This window comes from Haliotis cracherodii, unplaced genomic scaffold (genome assembly GCF_022045235.1).
Source record: "Haliotis cracherodii isolate W230 unplaced genomic scaffold, xgHalCrac1.p SCAF_3, whole genome shotgun sequence".
Lineage (NCBI taxonomy): Eukaryota > Metazoa > Mollusca > Gastropoda > Lepetellida > Haliotidae > Haliotis > Haliotis cracherodii.
The window spans coordinates 9,152,006-9,173,433 of record NW_027266286.1 but is presented as its reverse complement, the minus strand read 5'-3'; the positions used below and the strand labels follow the sequence as shown (position 1 = coordinate 9,173,433).

The window sequence follows — 21,428 nt, the reverse complement described above, 5'->3', positions numbered from 1 at the left end:
TGATAAAGATTCATAATATAGTCGGACCAATGGACCCTAAGATTTCTTATGAATATGGTGAGAGTTTTGTCGCATGTATTTTATTTATGGGTTCTGATGAAAAGGAGGGAGACACTTAATAAGCAAGTGATATCTAGAGCAATCACCCATACACAAACAATGTGTGACGTGAGTTTATTTCTAATAAATATGAACACGCATTTGAGATGTGTTTAGAGGTAAGGTCAAAATGTCCTTTTCCCAATCTACTATCAGCTATCAGGCTAACCACGATCTGTCAAAAAAATTCAGCCACTGTTGTGGGCTGTTTTGCATACCATCGTATGACACCGTTCAAACTTCATGATTGGATTGGATGTTATTTATCTTCCTGACTAGGAAGTGAAGTCCAACGACCATGTCCTAGAGAGGCGGTGCATTTGTCTGGCCGTTTCTACATCACATGTAGAAATTTAAACACAGCAATACAAACCTTGGTGGACTGGACGGTGAGGTGAGATCAAGAAGTATGTCAAATCTCAAATGTTCATTTTTTTCTATACATCTTGTCTTCTTTTGGGGCTGTTTGCATCCTTACAACACATCCCCGTGAGGTGAGATCAAGAAGTATGTCAAATCTCAAATGTTCATTTTTTTCTGTACATCTTGTCTTCTTTTAGGTCTGTTTGCATCCTTACAACACATCCCCGTGAGGTGAGATCAAGAAGTATGTCAAATCTCAAATGTTCATTTTTTTCTATACATCTTGTCTTCTTTTGGGGCTGTTTGCATCCTTACAACACATCCCCGTGAGGTGAGATCAAGAAGTATGTCAAATCTCAAATGTTCATTTTTTTCTGTACATCTTGTCTTCTTTTAGGTCTGTTTGCATCCTTACAACACATCCCCGTGAGGTGAGATCAAGAAGTATGTCAAATCTCAAATGTTCATTTTTTTCTATACATCTTGTCTCCTTTTGGGGCTGTTTGCATCCTTACAACACACCGCCAACATGTTCTGTTGATTGCCAAGTTTCATCAGGTCTTTGCTTGATTTTATCCATTCGTCACCATCACTCGATACCTCTTTGTATGTCTGTATTCATTTGTTATTTTCGAATATCCTATTCTTAGTTTGGAGAGTATACTTCAAGCTTATTTTGTCCTTGTTTTGTCAAAACCTTAGTTGTTCATCAGAATGTTGGAATATAGGGGTATATCAAAGTTGAATTCAAAATGGCTGACTGGTGTAAGGCAGCTGACAGATTAGGCTGATAAGAAATGGGTCAGACGACGGACCCTTTCATGTTGAGCTTTCCTCGAAAAAACTTATCAACTACCTGTACACATTTCTTTGAAATAGATCCACGTCATACACGGTTTGTGTGACAATGTTTGCTCAAGGTTTCCTCTTGATCAAAACCCATATCACTAACGTCTACAAGATTAAGTATTATCTGTATATTAGGTTATAACAAAACCAGGCATTATATTGTAATATTCTGTAAGTCAAATTAAAAGAAAGTTTTCAAGGTTTTAGCAGATTCAAAATTGCGGTCGTGCTTCATGGTGAGAATGGCGAGAGCCCCAAATGAAGAAGGTTACTGCGCTTCTGGACCCGTTGCTGCCATAATTGAAATCAAGCGGTTGACGACGTTTTTTTTATTATGACGCCATGTCACAAAGAGTTGAAAGCTTTGTGTAAAATATTTCGTGCCTGTATTGCTAACCTGGTTAAAAAGCCATTGGATAGTCTAATACAAATACATCAAACTAGATATATTCTAGGTAGATGTGTCAGTGAAAACACGAGACTAGTGCATGGTATCTTGTTTCAGACATAAAAAAAGACTTACACACCTGGAGTACTATTACTTATAGATGTTGAAAAAGCATTTGACTCTGAAGTTTTACTCAATAATTCATCACTAAAGTTCCATACAAATATGGCCTCTGAATAAATGTGATTAAATTACAAAAGCAAATATACCCACTTCGTGTGTAATCTAAAATGGTCATCTATCTTCATTCTGTAGTAATGATCAAGGTTGTAGACAAGGAGATCCCCTATAACCATGTATGTTTCCTCTACTTGCTGAAATCGTTTGGTGCATGATAAAAATAATAACATGAATAGGATTACTCGACATGATGTCGAACATAAACGTGGACAATGTGCTGACGACACAGAGCTATTTCTGGACGGCACAGGAGAATGCCCGTATGCCTCTATAGATGTATCAAATATATTCTTTAGAATGTCAGGGTTGAAAAAGAATGTAGATAAGACCAAAGCCATATAGATTGGTTCCAAGGCATGATGTAAAAAAAACTATGTGAGACCACTGTGAGGTATAAGAGATAAAGTTAAATCCATATATTAAGGATTTGTGGGTGATTAACACGAGAAAAAGAATTGAACATATTTATAGAATATTATCTAGTTGGAGAAAGAGGAATTTAACAATCGTGGGAAAAAATACAGTTATTAAAATACTGGCTCTGTTTTTCTTTTTCACAAACTAATTTCCCGTCCCAGCTCTTCGTCTGACTTTATTCCAAAACTTAACAGAATGTATTATAGTGAGTATGGTTTTACGCCGCTTTTTCAGCAATATTCCAGCAAATTCACGGCGGGGGATACCGTGCAATGGGCTTCACACATTGTGCCCATGTGGGGAATTGAACCCGGATCTTCGACGTGATGAGCGGACACTTTCACCACTAGGCTACCCCACCACCCAGAATTAATAATAAATTCATTTGAAACCACAAAATAGATAAAATAAAGATATCTAACCTTATACAAAAAATAAGGACTCCTTAAAATTATCAAGTCAAAGAAGACATGTACTAAACCCCAATACTAAAATCCTCCTTTCAAAGAAAAAAAGAGATGTTGTTTGTTTGTTTGTTTGTTGGTTTGTTTGTTATATAACGCTGCACTCATGTTGGTAGACAAGGCGCTAATATGGACAAAGCTTACAAAATAAAGAAAGATAGATAAGAAAGATACTTTGTAGTTATGGCGAACATTCTGGAGAAAGTATGAGTCAAACTCTGACATTAATGATTAAATCTTATCCCAAGACCTGTGCCCGCTGTGATATTGCTGGACTATTACTAAAAGCCATACTCACTCACTCACACCCCAAGACCTGTGGCTAAGTCACAATGTAAAAACTCAACATTATTTATTAGAAATTAGGCCCAAAGAGGCATTTACACAATAAAAGATATATGTAACGATTGAAGTTTCATATCCTTTGAGAGCTCACGGATAAAAAAAACCCCATTAATGGTCATGCCCGATTATTTCTTAGCATACCACAGTCTTTGAAGGATGCTGTTGAAGCCTTGTAGTCTACGATTCGTTTTATAAAAAAACCCTGGACGAATATTTGAAACCAACAGAAGGACCAAATGGTATTATGAACAACTTATTACATCTGTAATCTCGGTTTGTTATGAATGGCAGGCAATGTTTGACAGAGAAATCTCCTAGAAAGAAGTGTTTACTCAATAAAGAACGTGTTCTAAAGATGTAAATCTACTAGATATTCAGTTCAGGTTCTGGTATAAAAAAGTGAACACAACAAAGGAACTCCATAAGATGGAACGAGTTGAAAATGACATATATTGCGGGAATTTAAATGTCGCCGGATATAGTAGTACATTTAATATTCCACGGCTTATCTCTGCTTCTCGCTGTTTCCTTTTACGTACGTTTCTTATCTCACTCCTACTCCTTGTCTTACCAGTAGTATTTCGTGCACATACCTGTGGTGGTACATTGGAGGAGAGACGTTTGTTCCTCACTCGTCTTGAAATCATTTTTCAGGTATCTTTTACAGGAATGTGTCCTTATCTATCTGCATTCTTTATGGTAAGCTAACCCCTGTACCGAAAATGGAGCCATCCTTTGAAACTTAGAAATGGGAGTTGCCTTATTCGAGATAATGCCTACCCAACTGCTACTCTGTCCCAGGAAGAGAGGAAGTCCCCAACAAAGGGGGAATAGGTGTTCTTCTGTGAGAGGGCTACATTTGACACTATCGTGAGGAAACTGGAAGGACCATATGGCACTCTGGATAAACCAGAAGCTTTCTACACTACTCGTCAACAGGAATAACATTACAATCTGAACCAACACTACAAGCGGCAGATGATGACAAGTATGCTATCCAGTTTTGAAAAGAAACAAGACCATGTGATAAGCATACTGAATGGACTTGAGATGGTACGCCGAGCGTGGCGGCAAGTCAATGTAACATCAATGAAGAACTGTTTCAGAAAAGGTGTTGACGGATGGTGGTAATGAATCGGACAGTGACGAATCTGATGACATTCTGTTATCAGACTTGAGGGATATTTGGACTGAGTTAAAGAAGGTCACAGACATTCTAAGTGAGTCGCCAAGCGTTCATAGACGCCGACAGAGACATCCTTGTTGCAGAACGGCCGAGTGATGACGACAGTCCAGTCGATTGGTGGCATTAGCCGAGCGGATTCCGAGGATGAAGACACGCAAGACGGGGTCGACAGTGGAACCAGCCACACCCTCCTTTGTGGACTCAATAAGGCTCTTGAAACACAAAATATCTTCCTGAACACTCAAAAGTCAACAGAGAAGACATCATTTGACAGTTTGGCTGATCTCAACAATGCGGTTTCACGTATGCACTCAGCATGGTATATAAAAGTAAAACATAAAACATTTCTAATAACAGTTTCTTTGTTTACCGCCATAAGCATATTGAATTTAGCAAGAGTAGGATGTACAAAATACTTCTGTGGTAAATAGTGAAGACGAAGTTCATCATAAGCGTTACGAATTAATAAAAAATGATATTTATTCTCGACATATCTTTGGTTGCAACTATTGCACAATCTCTGCTCTCGTTGAGTATTAACGTATCTACCAGTCTCAATATGGAGAGTGTGGGAGCTACAGCGAAACTGGGCTAGTGCAACACGAAATTTGTTGATAGTGATAGCAGACAAATACAACTCTAGACTAAATGAATTTTATATACCATGCTATGAATGTTAGACTCCAAACACTAAACCTATAAATGTTAATGATGGACCTAATATTGTACCATGGGCCGCTGGCCTACACATGTACATGAATAAAGAATTGAAGTATGCACTCAGCAAAAAATCACGGACAACACATCTCCCTGTATGTAAATCGTAATATGCTAAATATGTACATCTATTTGATAAACAATGTTCTTGAAATGAATGTTACGAAATGTTATCAATTGAATGCTATGAAGTGAACATTGCTAATACAAGTCAATGCTGCAATTACGTGTATTGTGTTTTGTTTTATCCAAGATGACGGACGTTTCCAAGCGGAAACGTGTATAATGAACAACGGATATAACCAACTGATTTCTCTTGTAATTCGTCATATATGTTCTACTGTATATTGGAAACTCTACCACAGAGAACCACATGTGGAGGAAGCTACAAGGACACTTTGTCTAGAGATGTTGTTTTGAGAAATAAATTCTGGAGTGTATTATATACAAAGAATGCTACCCGACCTTCATTTTACTGAGGACAGGATTTCGAGGATCTTCTGCAGACTACAAGAGACATTGAAGATGAGATGCAAGGAGAACTACATCCAAGGATGAGATCGAAGGTTCAACAGCAACCACACGTCATGGATAGGAACCCCACACCAGATACAGATAATTCTGCCAAGATATCTCAGCAGCTATCAGACGTTATCAAGCTGATACTTGCACAGCGACAGCAACAGACCTAGGCGGACAACAAACTTTCCAAGCAGATTTTGGATAGACTTTCAGTCTTAGAAGCCCAGAAAAAGGATCCTACTGCAGATAAAAATGTCTCAGTTAGAGGCAAAGGTCGTGGTAGATTGGACGTGGTAGACGTGGTGGTGTTTCTTTAAAATTGAACAGCGTAATGCTGAAGGGATAGCAGAGACCAATGGAAGAGACAGCCCTAATCCAGCAGATATTTGTGACAGAATGATCGGAGATGATAATGAAACTCAAGTAGTCATCGCTGTTCTGCACTTTTCGATATAGGATCCCAGATTAAAATGTTGGTCAAGGCTTTTACAACTTGAACTTATCAGATATTGAATGACGGCCTCTAACTGAGTGGGGCTGGAAACTCTGACATAATCCCCCTGGATACATTGATCTACATTCAGTGCTATTACGTGGAATGTTAGATTCCTGAACTAATAACCAGGGATACGAAATACAAAAAGGACATCTCTGCAGTGACTGGCATCAATGTTCAAAAGAGATTAAAATCGAGAAACGAAAGGGATTACACAAGGAATCAAGGACATTTGGCATACAAAGAACAGTCAATTCAACCAGCAATGGGCTTATCAGGACTGATTCGAATCAGATGGTCAAACTCAATGAAGTTATTTGTCATAGCCTAGGGTGTTACAGAGCATCTTGAGTTTGACTACGACTTGGCTTGTCTGTCTATCTCTTAGTAGAAGTTGGAAAACATGGAAATTCATCTAGAATATCAGATTGATGCTGTAACATGTCTGCACGAGTCATCACCATTCGTCCAAAGACTAGACTCTGTCAACTACAATACGTTTGTGTCGTTACACAAGTGCCCCTGGATGTATCTGCTAAGAAGACCCAATGTGTATCAGAGGACATCAGATATACTTCTTCTCAGAAGGGCAACACAAGGAAAGCCACATTGATGATCCACAGAAGCAGCTAGTCTCTGATATGATCCAGTATTGGGATTGCATCATGCCTTCAAGTATCACAGACTTATGCAACACTGTAAGGCATGGAATTAAGTTGACAGGTGAGACTCCTTTCAAGCAGCCACATTGAAGAAACACCCCTGGATTAATTACAGAAGCAAGGAAACACATACATGAGATGATTGCATGTGGAGCCATTAGAGAATCTCACAGCCCAAACTCATCTAATGTGGTCCTAGTCCGCAAACAGGATAACAGTCTCTGTTTCTGTCTTGACATGAGATTGTTGAATTTAAGAACAGTTCGGAATTCCTACTGAATTCCAAGAACTGATGAAATTTTAGTTGTCTGTCTGGATCGAGATGGTTCGAGGAAAAGAGTAGAGTGGTCCTCCTCTAGTTCCCGCCTACCATGCTACACAACATGAGAGTGCAGCGGTCCTCCTCTAGTTCCTGCCTACCATGCTACACAACATGAGAGTGCAGCGGTCCTCCTCTAGTTCCCGCCTACCATGCTACACAACATGAGAGTACAGCGGTCCTCCTCTAGTTCCTGCCTACCATGCTACACAACATGAGAGTGCAGCGGTCCTCCTCTAGTTCCCGCCTACCATGCTACACAACATGAGAGTACAGTGGTCCTCCTCTAGTTCCCGCCTACCATGCTACACAACATGAGAGTACAGTGGTCCTCCTCTAGTTCCTGCCTACCATGCTACACAACATGAGAGTACAGTGGTCCTCCTCTAGTTCCTGCCTACCATGCTACACAACATGAGAGTACAGCGGTCCTCCTCTAGTTCCCGCCTACCATGCTACAAAACATGAGAGTACAGCGGTCCTCCTCTAGTTCCCGCCTACCATGCTACACAACATGAGAGTGCAGCGGTCCTCCTCTAGTTCCCGCCTACCATGCTACACAACATGAGAGTACAGCGGTCCTCCTCTAGTTCCTGCCTACCATGCTACACAACATGAGAGTGCAGCGGTCCTCCTCTAGTTCCCGCCTACCATGCTACACAACATGAGAGTACAGTGGTCCTCCTCTAGTTCCGGCCTACCATGCTACACAACATGAGAGTACAGTGGTCCTCCTCTAGTTCCTGCCTACCATGCTACACAACATGAGAGTACAGTGGTCCTCCTCTAGTTCCTGCCTACCATGCTACACAACATGAGAGTACAGCGGTCCTCCTCTAGTTCCCGCCTACCATGCTACAAAACATGAGAGTACAGCGGTCCTCCTCTAGTTCCCGCCTACCATGCTACACAACATGAGAGTGCAGCGGTCCTCCTCTAGTTCCCGCCTACCATGCTACACAACATGAGAGTACAGTGGTCCTCCTCTAGTTCCTGCCTACCATGCTACACAACATGAGAGTGCAGCGGTCCTCCTCTAGTTCCCGCCTACCATGCTACACAACATGAGAGTACAGTGGTCCTCCTCTAGTTCCCGCCTACCATGCTACACAACATGAGAGTACAGTGGTCCTCCTCTAGTTCCTGCCTACCATGCTACACAACATGAGAGTACAGTGGTCCTCCTCTAGTTCCCGCCTACCATGCTACACAACATGAGAGTACAGCGGTCCTCCTCTAGTTCCCGCCTACCATGCTACAAAACATGAGAGTACAGCGGTCCTCCTCTAGTTCCCGCCTACCATGCTACACAACATGAGAGTGCAGCGGTCCTCCTCTAGTTCCCGCCTACCATGCTACACAACATGAGAGTACAGTGGTCCTCCTCTAGTTCCTGCCTACCATGCTACACAACATGAGAGTGCAGCGGTCCTCCTCTAGTTCCCGCCTACCATGCTACAAAACTTGAGAGAACAGTGGTCTTCCTCTAGTTCCCGCCTACCATGCTACAAAACTTGAGAATAGAGTGGTCCTCCTCTAGTTCCCGCCTACCATGCTACAAAACTTGAGAGAACAGTGGTCTTCCTCTAGTTCCAGCCTACCATGCTACAAAACTTGAGAATAGTGTGGTCCTCCTCTAGTACCCGCCTATCATGCTACAAAATTTGAGAGAACAGGATACAGGGAGGCCTACCCATCACAGAGCTTCACCGGTTTGGTACAGAAGTGGCGACTGGGTAACTGACAACGTATTCTTGCCTAGCTATCTGGAATTTTTTTATGATAAAGAGGTTTTCCCGTCTGAGGATACTTCATTGGCTGCTGGTATCTCAGTACCATTCTAATTTTTTGTGTTGTTATATTGTTTACTACATAGTTGTGGGTTCATAAGGTGTGTAAGTAATTGTATAAAGGTTTTGTTCACTTGTTATGTTTACAGGTGAATCAAGGGTTTGCACAGATGGCATAAAATGTAGTAGTGGCGAGCAGTATGCCATGGCAACAATTCTTGACCACGATCAGTATGCGGCGGTAAGTGTCATGATGAGGTCGGGATCACACATGACAGGCCAACTGATCTGGTTTTTGTGAATGAACATTTGACAAACCAGTGACATGCTGAGTACATTTTATGTCCTGTCTTTGTTCAATTTGCTAGAATTGTCATGTGAAATTTTAAACTGCAAGATCATGTCAGATCAATTCAAGCCCAGGTCGTCACTGACTGTCTCCGACAAAAATGCATACGAACAATGGACTGGACCGCCAAGTCCCCTGACATGTCTCCAATAGAATATCTGTGGGATGTCCTCGTTCTTCACACTGAATGGCGGACAATCCAAAGGGCAACTATACTCAAGTTAATCAACAGTATGCCATCATGGTGTGCATGCATTGCACAACATGGTAGACACACCAGGTATTGATCTACACGCCCGAAATTGAGGTTATTGTCATTACACCTTCACGGTCGTTTCATCAGTTCTCTTGTTTTTCGGTCATATTAATGTCATCAATCCCATATTGTAAACGTGTCACCCTTCCTGTACATCTAACTGTAAACATAGGAACAGGCGCCACACCATTACAGTGAATTTATCATTTATTTAAGAAATGACCTTCACTTTGTGTGAGTTCATCGGAGTATGAAGGTTCATACTCCAATGAACTCACACACAGTGAAGGTCAATTCTTATAATTTTTTATCACAATTTCTTAACCCAAAGGATGTAGGCCAAGATCTAAATAGAATTTTATTTAGTACGTGTGACTTCATGTTTACACTGACAGCCAAACAACAACCAGCTACATCGCGGAGTAAAATAGTTCCTCAAAAAGAGAGGTGACATGGGAGTATGGATGCACAACATGCTCTTCAGAAACATCTTACGCACCACATGAATTCAAATCATATCCTCATTAGATGAGAAAGGTCTGTAAAGAACTACCTCAGTAAGTCAGTCACAATGCGCATCGTAATACATTTACATCAAGTACAAGACGTCAAAATGGCCGACACGATAAACGTGACGGGAGAGATTTCCGAAGTTGTTAATGAACCTGTGTTAGTCATTATTGATCAACTGGCCGATCATTGAAAGGTGAATAAAGATGCGTCAAACAGACACTAAGGTAAATTCATAGATTGCTGGAGACGGTCAATGTCAGCCTAGACACGGATCGAGTCGATACTACGAGTTTAGATGTGCATTTCTTCGTTTGTTCATTAGGATAGACCGCAGCGAGGATATTCGTGAACAATCATGCAGTCACGCTCTCTGACTTTTCTCAACGTATACTGAAACGCTGAGACCAAGAATAAAGGTTCTAAATGATCAGAAAGAACGCTTATGTATGTTTTCGTGGTAGGGAATTCCCATGGGTTTCCCCAGGAATGTGGAAGTAGTCCGTCAGTGTTTACGTTATTTCAAGAACACGGTCTCGTGAAAAACGTATGAACGTCAAATTGTGACGTTCATACACTTATGAACGTCAATTTCGCGGTCATGTGGGATTTGGGGTAGTGGTGTTGATGGATGGGGATGGACTGGATCTGGTCTGTCATTGAAGTATAACCTTTACCTGTTTACACCTACGTCTGTTTGATTGTAAATATACTGCTCAAAAGAAGTTAAGGATTACCCGATTCTTTCATAATGGTAAAGTTAATCTGTCATGACATGATAGATTAACTATAGTAATATGAAAGAATCAGGTGATCCTTAACTTCTTTTGAGTTGTATATGTCAGGACATCTACAGGAGAGCGCGAATGCCCCTCGCGATCTGTTTCAATTCTGTACTTCATTTCACAAAGGTCACATATTTAGAGGCAAAGGTCACATATTTAGAGACAACGGTCACATATTTAGAGAATGGCTCTATGATCGACGTACAAGAGGAATGATACATGTGCAGTGTCAGTTGAATTATGATTTATATAGAATTGGTATAAAAGATCACCCGAACTGTACATGTTCGAATACATGTGAAAATGCATATCATTATCTCATGGAATGTACATTGTTTAGTCATCAGCGTGAAATGTTGTTAAACAGCCTTAAAATTATTGTTCATAACATGCCTGTTGATGTACACTTACTGTTGTTATACGGCAATGCAGATCACGTTGCTACAGAAAATGAAGCTATATTTAAGGCAGTACAACATTATATATGTACAACTAAAAGATTTGTGTAAAGAACTGTTCATTCAACAATGTATCTCGAGACGCCGTAACTCGGAGTAGGGTCATTGCACATCACCTGTAGTCATTGTTCTGACACAGTGAAATGTGTTTCGATGTTTGCGCTCTCGCAGTTTATGCATATTAATATTGTTTCCAAAGGTCGATAACGCGAAAATATCCCTGACGTTGCTCATGGGTATCTCTAGTTGTGCAGGTTACCCAACAATCTAAGCGCTAACCATGCCAACCGTGCCCAAACCATGCCAACCATGCGCTAACCATGCCCACCGTGAGCTAACCATGCCAGTCATGGACTTACGATGCCAATCATGGGCTTACCATGCCAACCGTGCGCGTAACATGTCAACCAAGCGCTAACCATGCTAACCATGGGCTAGCTATGCCAACCATGGGCTTACCATGCCAACCGTGCGCTAACCATGCCAACCGTGCGCTAACCATGCCAGCCATGGGCTTACCATGCCAAATGTGCGCTAACCATGCCAACCGTGCGCTAACCATGCCAACCATGCCAACCGTGCGCGTAACATTCCGACCGTGCGCTAACCATGCAAACCATGGGCTAACCATGCCAACCGTGCGCGTAACATGCCAACCGTGCGCTAACCATGCCATCCACGCGCTGACGATGCCAACCGTGAGCTAACCATGAAAACCATGGGCTTACTATGCCAACCGTGCGCTAACAATGCAAACCATGCGCTAACCATGCCATCGTGCGTTAACCATGCCAACCATGGGCTAACCATGCCAACCGTGGGCTTACCATGCCAACCGTGCGCTAACCATGCCAACCATGCGCTAACCATGCCAACCGTGCGCGTAACATGCAAACCATGCGCTAACCATGCCATCCATGCGCTAACCATGCCAACCGTGCGCGTAACATGCCAACCGTGCGCTAACCATGCCAACCGTGCGCGTTACATGCCAACCGTGCACTAACCATGCCAACTATGCGCTAACCATGCCAACCGTGTGCTAACCATGCCAACCATGGGCTTACCATGCCAACCATGCCAATCATGTGCTAACCATGCCAACCGTGCGCTAACCATGCCAACCATGGGCTTACCATGCCAACCGTGCGCTAACCATGCCAACCGTGTGCTAACCATGCCAACCACGCGCTAACCATGCCAACCATGGGCTAACCATGCCAACCACGCGCTAACCATGCCAACCGTGCGCTTACCATGCCAACCGTGCGCTAACCATGCCAACCGTGTGCTAACCATGCCACCGTGCGCGTGACATGCCAACCGTGCGCTAACCATGCCATCCACGCGCTGACGATGCCAACCGTGCGCTAACCATGAAAACCATGGGCTTACTATGCCAACCGTGCGCTAACAATGCAAACCATGCGCTAACCATGCCATCGTGCGTTAACCATGCCAACCATGGGCTAACCATGCCGACCATGGGCTTACCATGCCAACCGTGCGCTAACCATGCCAGCCATGGGCTTACAATGCCAACCGTGCGCTAACCATGCCAACCATGCGCTAACCATGCCGACCGTGCGCGTAACATGCAAACCATGCACTAACCATGCCATCCATGCGCTAACCATGCCAACCGTGCGCGTAACATGCCGACCGTGCGCTAACCATGCCAACCGTGCGCTAACCATGCCAACCGTGCGCGTTACATGCCAACCGTGCACTAACCATGCCAACCGTGCGCTAACCATGCCAACCGTGCACTAACCATGCCAACTATGCGCTAACCATGCCATCCATGCGCTAACCATGCCAACCGTGCGCGTAACATGCCGACCGTGCGCTAACCATGCCAACCGTGCGCTAACCATGCCAACCGTGCGCGTTACATGCCAACCGTGCACTTACCATGCCAACTATGCGCTAACCATGCCAACCGTGTGCTAACCATGCCAACCATGGGCTTACCATGCCAACCATGCCAATCATGTGCTAACCATGCCAACCGTGCGCTAACCATGCCAACCATGGGCTTACCATGCCAACCGTGCGCTAACCATGCCAACCGTGTGCTAACCATGCCAACCACGCGCTAACCATGCCAACCATGGGCTAACCATGCCAACCACGCGCTAACCATGCCAACCGTGCGCTTACCATGCCAACCGTGCGCTAACCATGCCAACCGTGTGCTAACCATGCCAACCACGCGCTAACCATGCCAACCATGGGCTAACCATGCCAACCACGCGCTAACCATGCCAACCGTGCGCTTACCATGCCAACCGTGCGCTAACCATGCCAACCATGGGCTAACCATGCCAACCATGCGCTAACCATGCCAACCATGTGCTAACCATGCCAATCATTCAATAAATTTAAATTCAAATGTTTATTGTCTATGCCATAGACTCAATTACATTAAGTGCATACTATAGTGCCCAGGATCATTTTACAACAAGATTCGCATGTGCCATTTAAGTACATATCGTACCATGCCTGAAATATACCTTGACAGATTTTAAATCTTCATAATTTGTGGTTGCCATCAGGCGAGTAAACGGTTTGGTTGAAGGTCGAATTACACATGAAATGATACAGATCTTCGATACAGTTTGAAATATTACCAGTCGTTACATCCTTCGTGGTTTTTTATTCTCCCTTTGAACTTCAGATTCATGTCCAGTGTTATGTTATCAAATATACTGACCTGTTGATAACCATCCGCAGAGCTCGGAAAGACACCATGAGCATTTATCTCAGCATCTAATACAAGAAATGATAAACTTTGTATCAATTTCAATTTCTTGTGTGTATTCGTTCTACCAGCATACAAACGTGAAACTCAGTTTGACGCAGTGTCCCTTTCGCCAAGTATTACTATTACGTCATTGACAAATTCTGTATTCACCTTGCATTTATATCCAGCTAAGGCACTCAAATCACATTTTTGCAGACATGTGTCTCTATATAGCTTTAAAAGTAATTGATACACAGAATATTTTGAAAATTACAAAGAAGTCATTGGCAAGTAAAATTCAAATATCAATCCGGAAAGTACAACTATTAAGTAAATAAAGAGTTGACTTCCTTTCACCTCTCAGGAGTATCCGTGTTCACAGTAGTTTAAATTCCTTTGCTCGTGGCTTTGTATCAGAAATATATGTTTCACCACAAAATTAATAATCTGATTTCTGTCAGTCATCAAGGTAAACCTGAAGCAGTCTCTGTTTCCAGTATGAATTTGAAAATGATATAAACAAGTTTGATTCTCTCGTCCCTAGCGTTCTCCAAGTTAACTTTTGTTGAACTTATTTGTTTACCGGTAAGGTTATTTGATATCATAATAAAATGGAGTCTGGTCCAGTCTAGTGACTCAGTCATATTCTTTCCTTCTGCAGAATGTCTGAGTCTAGATTTGGCCGATCATCCTACGCGCAACACTCGCGCACCTTCTACCCTCAGGAGTACCAGGGGCGAGGGGCACACCCATACCAGCCCAACTACTACAACCCCCCTCACCAGCAGCCCGTCATGCAACAGGTGCGTCCACCATAGGTCCTCGAGTGAGTGAGTGAGTGAGTGAGTGAGTGAGTGAGTGAGTGAAGTGTGTTTAACGTGGTCAGCACTCATCCAGATGTGACCGGCTTTCACATCATCGAGTCTTGTCAGCTGACTGATATGAGGGCGACGTCTGGGAAAGATGACAAGCGATCAGCGAAGTCAAAACACCCGAATATCATTACCATTTTACTGTAAAAGGCGACATGCTTGTCGTAAGAGGCGACTAACGGGATTGGGTGGTCAGGCTCGCTGACTTGGTTGAGGCGTTTCATCGTGTCCCAATTGCGTAGATCGTAGCTCATGGTATCAATCACTGGATTGTCTGGTCCAGACTCGATAATTTACAGACCGACGTCATATAGCTGGAATATTGCTGAGTGCGGCAGGGGTTGCTGAAGACCTATCCTCGACCCGGATCTTTACGGGTTCTATATTTTTTAAATGTGTAGTTTTATGTATGTTTATTGTGTAAATGTGTCGTAGTACGTATGTGTATTATGTAAATATGTAGTACAACGTATTTATCACTTGTTTATTTCGCACTAGGTATTGCTGTGAATGTATTACATATGAGATCATGTGTATTCTTCCAGCCTATGCCCATGCAGACGATGCAGTCGCACAACACCACGGTGGTGGTGGCGAGGCAAGGAGGGGACGGGCCAGAGTACCCTCTCCCCCGGGAATGGAGCACGGGGCTGTTTGGGTGCTTCGAAGACGTTATGGAATGTGAGTACCACGTGATTCTGTATAGAAATAGCGCGTAACAGTATTCAAATTCAGCAAATGCAAATGGGATATGCACTGCCTGTCGGTGAAAGTGCTGGTATTCAATGTTTGCCACTTTTCTGCATTTTCTGGAAGTACCTAAACGTGCCAAATAAAGTCAAGAAAGCGCTATGTTTGAAACGCTAGCCCATATGTTGTCTCAACAAGACCCCATATGTTGTCTCAACACGAGCCCTTATGTTGTCGCAACAAGAGCCCGTATGTTGTCTCAACACGAGCCCATATGTTGATTCAACAAGGGCCCATATGTTGTCTCAACAAGAGCCCGTATGTTGTCTCAACAAGAGCCCATATGTTGTCTCAACAAGAGCCCGTATGTTGTCTCAACAAGAGCCCATATGTTGATTCAACAAGGGCCCATATGTTGTCTCAACAAGAGCCCGTATGTTGTCTCAACAAGAGCCCGTATGTTGTCTCAACAAGAGCCCGTATGTTGTCTCAACAAGAGTCCATATATTGATTCAACAAGAGCCCATATGTTGTCTTAACAAGAGTCCATATGTTGATTCAACAAGAGCCCATATGTTGTCGCAACAAGAGCCCATATGTTGATTCAACAAGAGCCCATATTTTGTCTCAACAAGATCCCATATGTTGATTCAACAAGAGCACATATGTTGTCTCAGCAAGAGCCCATATGTTGTCTCAACAAGAGCCCGTATGTTGTCTTAACAAGAGCCCATATGTTGATTCAACAAGAGCCCATATGTTGTCTCAACAAGAGCCCGTATGTTGTCTCAACAAGAGCCCTTATGTTGATTCAACAAGAGCCCATATGTAGTCTTAATAAGAGCTTATATGTTAAATTCAACAAGAGCACATATTTTGTTTAACACGAGCCCATATGTGGTTTCAACAAGAGCCCATATGTGGTTTCCACAAGAGCCCATATGTTGATTCAACACGAGCTCCTATGTGGTTTCAACAAGATCCCATATGTGGTTTCAACAAGATCCCATATGTTGATTCAACAAGAGCCCATATGTTGTCTCAACAAGAGCCCATATGTTGTTTCAACAAGAGCCCATATATGGTTTCAACAAGATCCCATATGTGGTTTCAACAAGATCCCATATGTGGTTTCAACAAGAGCTCATATGTGGTTTCAACAAGAGCCTATATGTGGTTTCAACAAGAGCCTATATGTTGATTCAACAAGAGCCTATATGTTGATTCAACAAGAGCCCATATGTGGTTTCAACAAGAGCCTATATGTGGTTTCAACAAGAGCCCATATGTTGATTCAACAAGAGCCTATATGTTGATTCAACAAGAGCCCATATGTGGTTTCAACCTGAGCCCATATGTGGTTTCAACAAGAGCACATATGTGGTTTCAACAAGATCCCATATGTGGTTTCAACAAGAGCCCATATATGTGGTTTCAACAAGAGCCTATATGTGGTTTCAACAAGAGCTTATATGTTGATTCAACAAGAGCCTATATGTTGATTCAACAAGAGCCCATATGTGGTTTCAACAAGAGCCTATCTGTGGTTTCAACAAGAGCCCATATGTTGATTCAACAAGAGCCTAGATGTTGATTCAACAAGAGCCCATATGTGGTTTCAACAAGAGCCCATATGTGGTTTCAACAAGATCCCATATTTGGTTTCAACAAGATCCCATATGTTGTCTCAACAAGAGCCCATATGTTGTCTCAACAAGAGCATATATATTGTTTCAACAATAGCCCATATATGGTTTCAACAAGAGCCCAAATGTGGTTTCAACACGAGCCCATATTGGGTACGCGCACGAGATTAAAGTAAGTAGTTCAATTTACTTATCATCCACTGTTTCACTCGATGTTTTTTGGGTCCTTATATTTAGAAGTAATTCCCACAATCTATTTGAAAATACATGTTATGGTTGTTGCAACACTTGCTGACCAATGAACGCATTTGTATTTTATTTCACCCCCAGGTCTGTGTGTGATGTTCTGTCAAGAGTGGTACGGAGGCCGCCTGGCGTCGAAGGCTGGGGAAACGTGTTGTCTCCCCTGCTGTGTGCCGTGCTGGCTCGTATCACTCCGCGCCCACATCAGAGGAAAGCACAACATCCAGGTCAGGCCATCGGATAGGTTTGGGGTACCTGTGTGTGGTTGTCTGCATGTGTATGTGTGTAGGTGCGTGAGGTGGAATGTGCGTGTGTTGGTATGTGCGTGAGTTCGTATGTGCGTGAGTTTGTATGTGCGTGAGTTCGTATGTGCGTGAATTTGTAAGTGCGTGAGTTGGAATGAGCGTGAATTTGTATGAGCGTTTGTTGGTATGTGCTTGAGTTTGTATGTGCGTGAATTGGTATGTGGGCGTGGGGTAGGTGCGTGAGTTGGAATGTGCGTGTGTTGGTATGTGCGCGTGTTGGTATGTGCGTGAGTTGGACTGTTCATGTGTATGGTATGTACGTAAGTTTGTATGTGCGTGAGTTGGTATGTGGGCGTGGGGTAGGTTGCGTGTGTGAGTTGATACACGCGCGTGTGTATGTGCGTGATTGTGTACGTGCGACAGTTGCTATGTATGCAAGTTGATATGTGTATGTGAGGCATGTTCCTGAGGTGGTATGCTCGTGAATAGACATGTGCGTGAGTTGGTATGCGCGTGAATGTGCATGTGCGGGGTGTGGTCGCGTATGAGTGTGTATGTGCATGGGTTTGTATGTGCGTGAGTGTGTATGTTCGTGAATTGATATATACATTTAGTTGGTATGTGCTTGCGTTGGTTATGCGCATGAGTGGGTATGCATGGGGTGTGGTTGCGCGTTAGTGTGTATGTGCATGCATGTGTGTGTATGTGCATGCGTGCGTGTGTATGTGTATATGCGTGTTAGTGTGTATGTGCGTGCATGTGTATGTGTATATGTGCGTGCGTGTGTACGTGTATATGTGCGTTAGTATGTATGTGCGTGCATGTGTGTATGTTCGTTTGTGTGCATGTGCGTTAGTGCGTGTGTATGTGTATATGCGTGTTAGTGTGTATGTGCGTTCATGTGTATGTGTATATGTGCGTGCGTGTTTATGTGTATATATATGCGTTAGTGTGTATGTGCGTGCGTGCGTATGTGAATATGTGCGTTAGTGTGTATGTGTATATGTGCGTGCGTGTGTATGTGAATATGTGCGTTAGTGTGTATGTGTATATGTGCGTTAGTGTGTATGTGCGTGCGTGTGTATGTGTATATGTGCGTTAGTGTGTATGTGTGTATGTGCGTTAGTGTGTATGTGTATATGTGCATTGGTGTGTATGTGCGTGCGTGTGTATGTGTATATGTGCGTTAGTGTGTATGTGCGTGCGTGTGTATGTGTATATGTGCGTTAGTGTGTATGTGTATATGTGCGTGTCCATGCGCATGAGTTTCTTTCCGGGTCCATAGGTTACAAGTGACATTCTCTTACACATCTTTTGATGTGTTTGATGTTTGAGACATCTGACGTTTGATGTTTGAGGCATCTGGTGTTTGATGTTTGTGAGCCCTGTGTTTGATGATTGAGACACCCGCTATTTGTTGTTTGAGACACCCGACGTTTGATGGTTTTGGACACCAAGTGATTGATGTTTGAGACTCGCGGTGTTTGATGTTTCCGGTGTTTGATGTTTGAGACACCTGCTGTTTGATGTTTGAGACACCCATTGTTTGATGACTGTTTGATGTTTGTGACACCTGCTGTTTGATGTTTGAGACACCCGCTGTTTGATGACTGAAATGTTTGATATGTTTGATGTTTGATACACCTTCTCTTTGATGTTTAAGACACCCATTTTTGATGACTGAAATGTTTGCCAGCGTTTGATATGTTCGACGTTTAAGACACCTGCTGTTTGATGTTTGCGACATGCGGTGTTTGATGTTTGAGACATGCGGTGTTTGATGTTTGAGACATGCAGGATTTGATGTTTGGGACGTGCGGTGTTTGATGTTTGAGACACCCGGTGTGTGTTGTTCGAGAACCCGGTATGTGATGTTTGAGATACCCGGTGTTAGATGTTCGAGAAACCTGTGTTTGATATTTGAGACACCCGGTGTTTGATCTTTGAGAAACCTGTGTTTGATATGTGAGACACACGGTGTTTGATGTTCGAGACACCCAGTGTTTGATGCTTGAGACACACGGTGTTTGATATTTGAGACACCCGCTGTTTGATGTTTGAGACACGCGGGGTTTGAACTTTGGGGCACCCGGTGTTTGATGTTCGATAACCCGGGTAGATGTTTAAGACACCCAATGTTTGGTGTTTGAGAAACCTGTGTTTGAGACACCGAGTGTAATGTTTGAGACAGCCGGTGTTTGGTGTTTGAGACAGCCAGTGTTTGATGTTTGAGACACCTGGTGTTTGGTGTCTGAGACACCTATGTGATGTTTGAGACACCGGGTGTGATGTTTGAGACGCCTGCTGTTTGCCGTTTGAAACTCCCGGTGTGTGATATCTGAGACACGCGGTGTTTGATGTTTGAGACACCCGATGTGTGCTGTTTGAGACAGCCGGTGTTGGATATTTGAGACACCCGAGGTGTGTTGTTTGAGACACCCGGTGTTGGATGTTTGAGACAGCCGGTGTTGGATGTTTGAGACGCCCGGTGTTGGATGTGTGAGACACCCGATGTGTGCTGTTTGAGACGCCCGGTGTTGGATGATTGAGACGCCCGGTGTTGGATGTTTGAGACACCCGGTGTTGGATGTTTGAGACACCCGGTGTTAGATGTTTCCACACACTGTTCCAGGGCTCCATCTGCGACGACTGCTGCATGGTGGCCTGCTGTTACCACTGCACGATGTGCCAGCTGTCCCGGGAGATCAACAACATCAACAACGGCAAGGCGGCCAAATAGCTAGATACACCATGGAGAGATAGCTAGATACACCATGGAGAGATAGATAGACGTTAGGACCTCATCGGACATATTTACGGTCATTATCTGACTGATACCGCGAAACATCATGTGCCGTGTGTGACGCTGAGTATACACTACATATTTCATTGATCTCATTCTGATAAATTTCTTAGGTACAATAGACACCTACTGTGAACTTCGTACAAGAACATGGCGTCTTCCTTCAGATGAACGCACGTCCGGACTCGCATGATGCAAGGAAGCTTCGGAAGGGTAGTCAAATAACTGTTGAACAGTCCCCAAAATGCAATCAGGTTAACTGACTTCCAGATTCAGTTTCTCTATTTCAGTATAAGCAGATCACTTTGTAGACATGGACAGATGTGTTTGATCAAAAACTTAATGAACTTGGCTTGGTGTATGAAATAAATTGTTTGACAGGCATTACTTAAAAGTTGACATGACAAAGTGGACGCTATTTTTTGATAATAATTTCGTTATTTTCTGTAAAGGCAACGTTTCGGTATAGATTCTTATACCGTTGTCAAGGATCTATACCAAAAAGCCGTCTTTACAGTAAATATAGAAGTTGTTATCCCTAAAGTTTGCCCACTATATTGTATGAACTACTTAACTATGTTCCTTGTGTATAGATCGCAGAATTGGATAACAATCAAAGTTTGTATGGAAGGGCTTGAATGCAACATGCTGGGGCTGCCTGTAGACCGGAGGCACATCCCCTTTAAGGACAAGTGTACATGGCCTGCACGTGCTCGGTGCCGGCGCCGGTGCTGACATGAGGGGACAAGCATGTCCCATACACCACACCCATCCCCTCGCAGAACCAATGAAGAATATGTTTGTTTGTTTGTTTGTTTATCGTTTAACGCCGCACTCAGCGTTTGTGTCTCAGCTGTTTGTAACATCGTGTTCCAGTGTGACCTAGCTGTTTGTATCATCGTGTTCGAGTGTATGATCTAGCTGTTTGTAACATCGTGTTCCAGTGTATGACCTAGCTGATTGTATTA

At 43.2% G+C, this 21,428-nt stretch overlaps 1 protein-coding gene and 1 pseudogene across 3 annotated transcripts; both read left to right on the top strand.

Annotated features, from left to right (window-relative positions):
- The first annotated feature begins 358 nt into the window (after positions 1-358).
- Positions 359-20,876, top strand: LOC139474572 (placenta-specific gene 8 protein-like). 3 transcript variants are annotated; one of them, XM_071257639.1, is made up of 5 exons: positions 359-493; positions 14,623-14,764; positions 15,379-15,514; positions 17,500-17,639; positions 20,290-20,876. In XM_071257639.1, exons 2-5 carry the CDS (start codon positions 14,624-14,626, stop codon positions 20,395-20,397), a joined length of 525 nt encoding a protein of 174 aa, XP_071113740.1. In that variant the 5' UTR covers positions 359-493; position 14,623; the 3' UTR covers positions 20,398-20,876. The 3 variants fall into 3 exon arrangements, with proteins under 3 accessions (XP_071113740.1, XP_071113739.1, XP_071113741.1); XM_071257638.1 differs by having other exon boundaries at positions 359-506; XM_071257640.1 differs by lacking the exon at positions 359-493 and adding an exon at positions 860-906.
- On the top strand, positions 4,144-5,760 carry LOC139475211 (uncharacterized; annotated as a pseudogene).
- Positions 20,877-21,428: the final 552 nt, after the last annotated feature.

What these genes read in the sequence shown, in the direction of transcription:
- LOC139474572 (XM_071257639.1), top strand. Translation starts at nt 14,624, where the DNA reads ATGTCTGAGTCTAGATTTGGCCGATCATCCTACGCGCAACACTCGCGC. An exon ending in AGCAGCCCGTCATGCAACAG is followed by an intron (nt 14,765 to 15,378) that starts GTGCGTCCACCA and finishes GTATTCTTCCAG; the next exon opens with CCTATGCCCATGCAGACGAT. An exon ending in GAGGAAAGCACAACATCCAG is followed by an intron (nt 17,640 to 20,289) that starts GTCAGGCCATCG and finishes ACACTGTTCCAG; the next exon opens with GGCTCCATCTGCGACGACTG.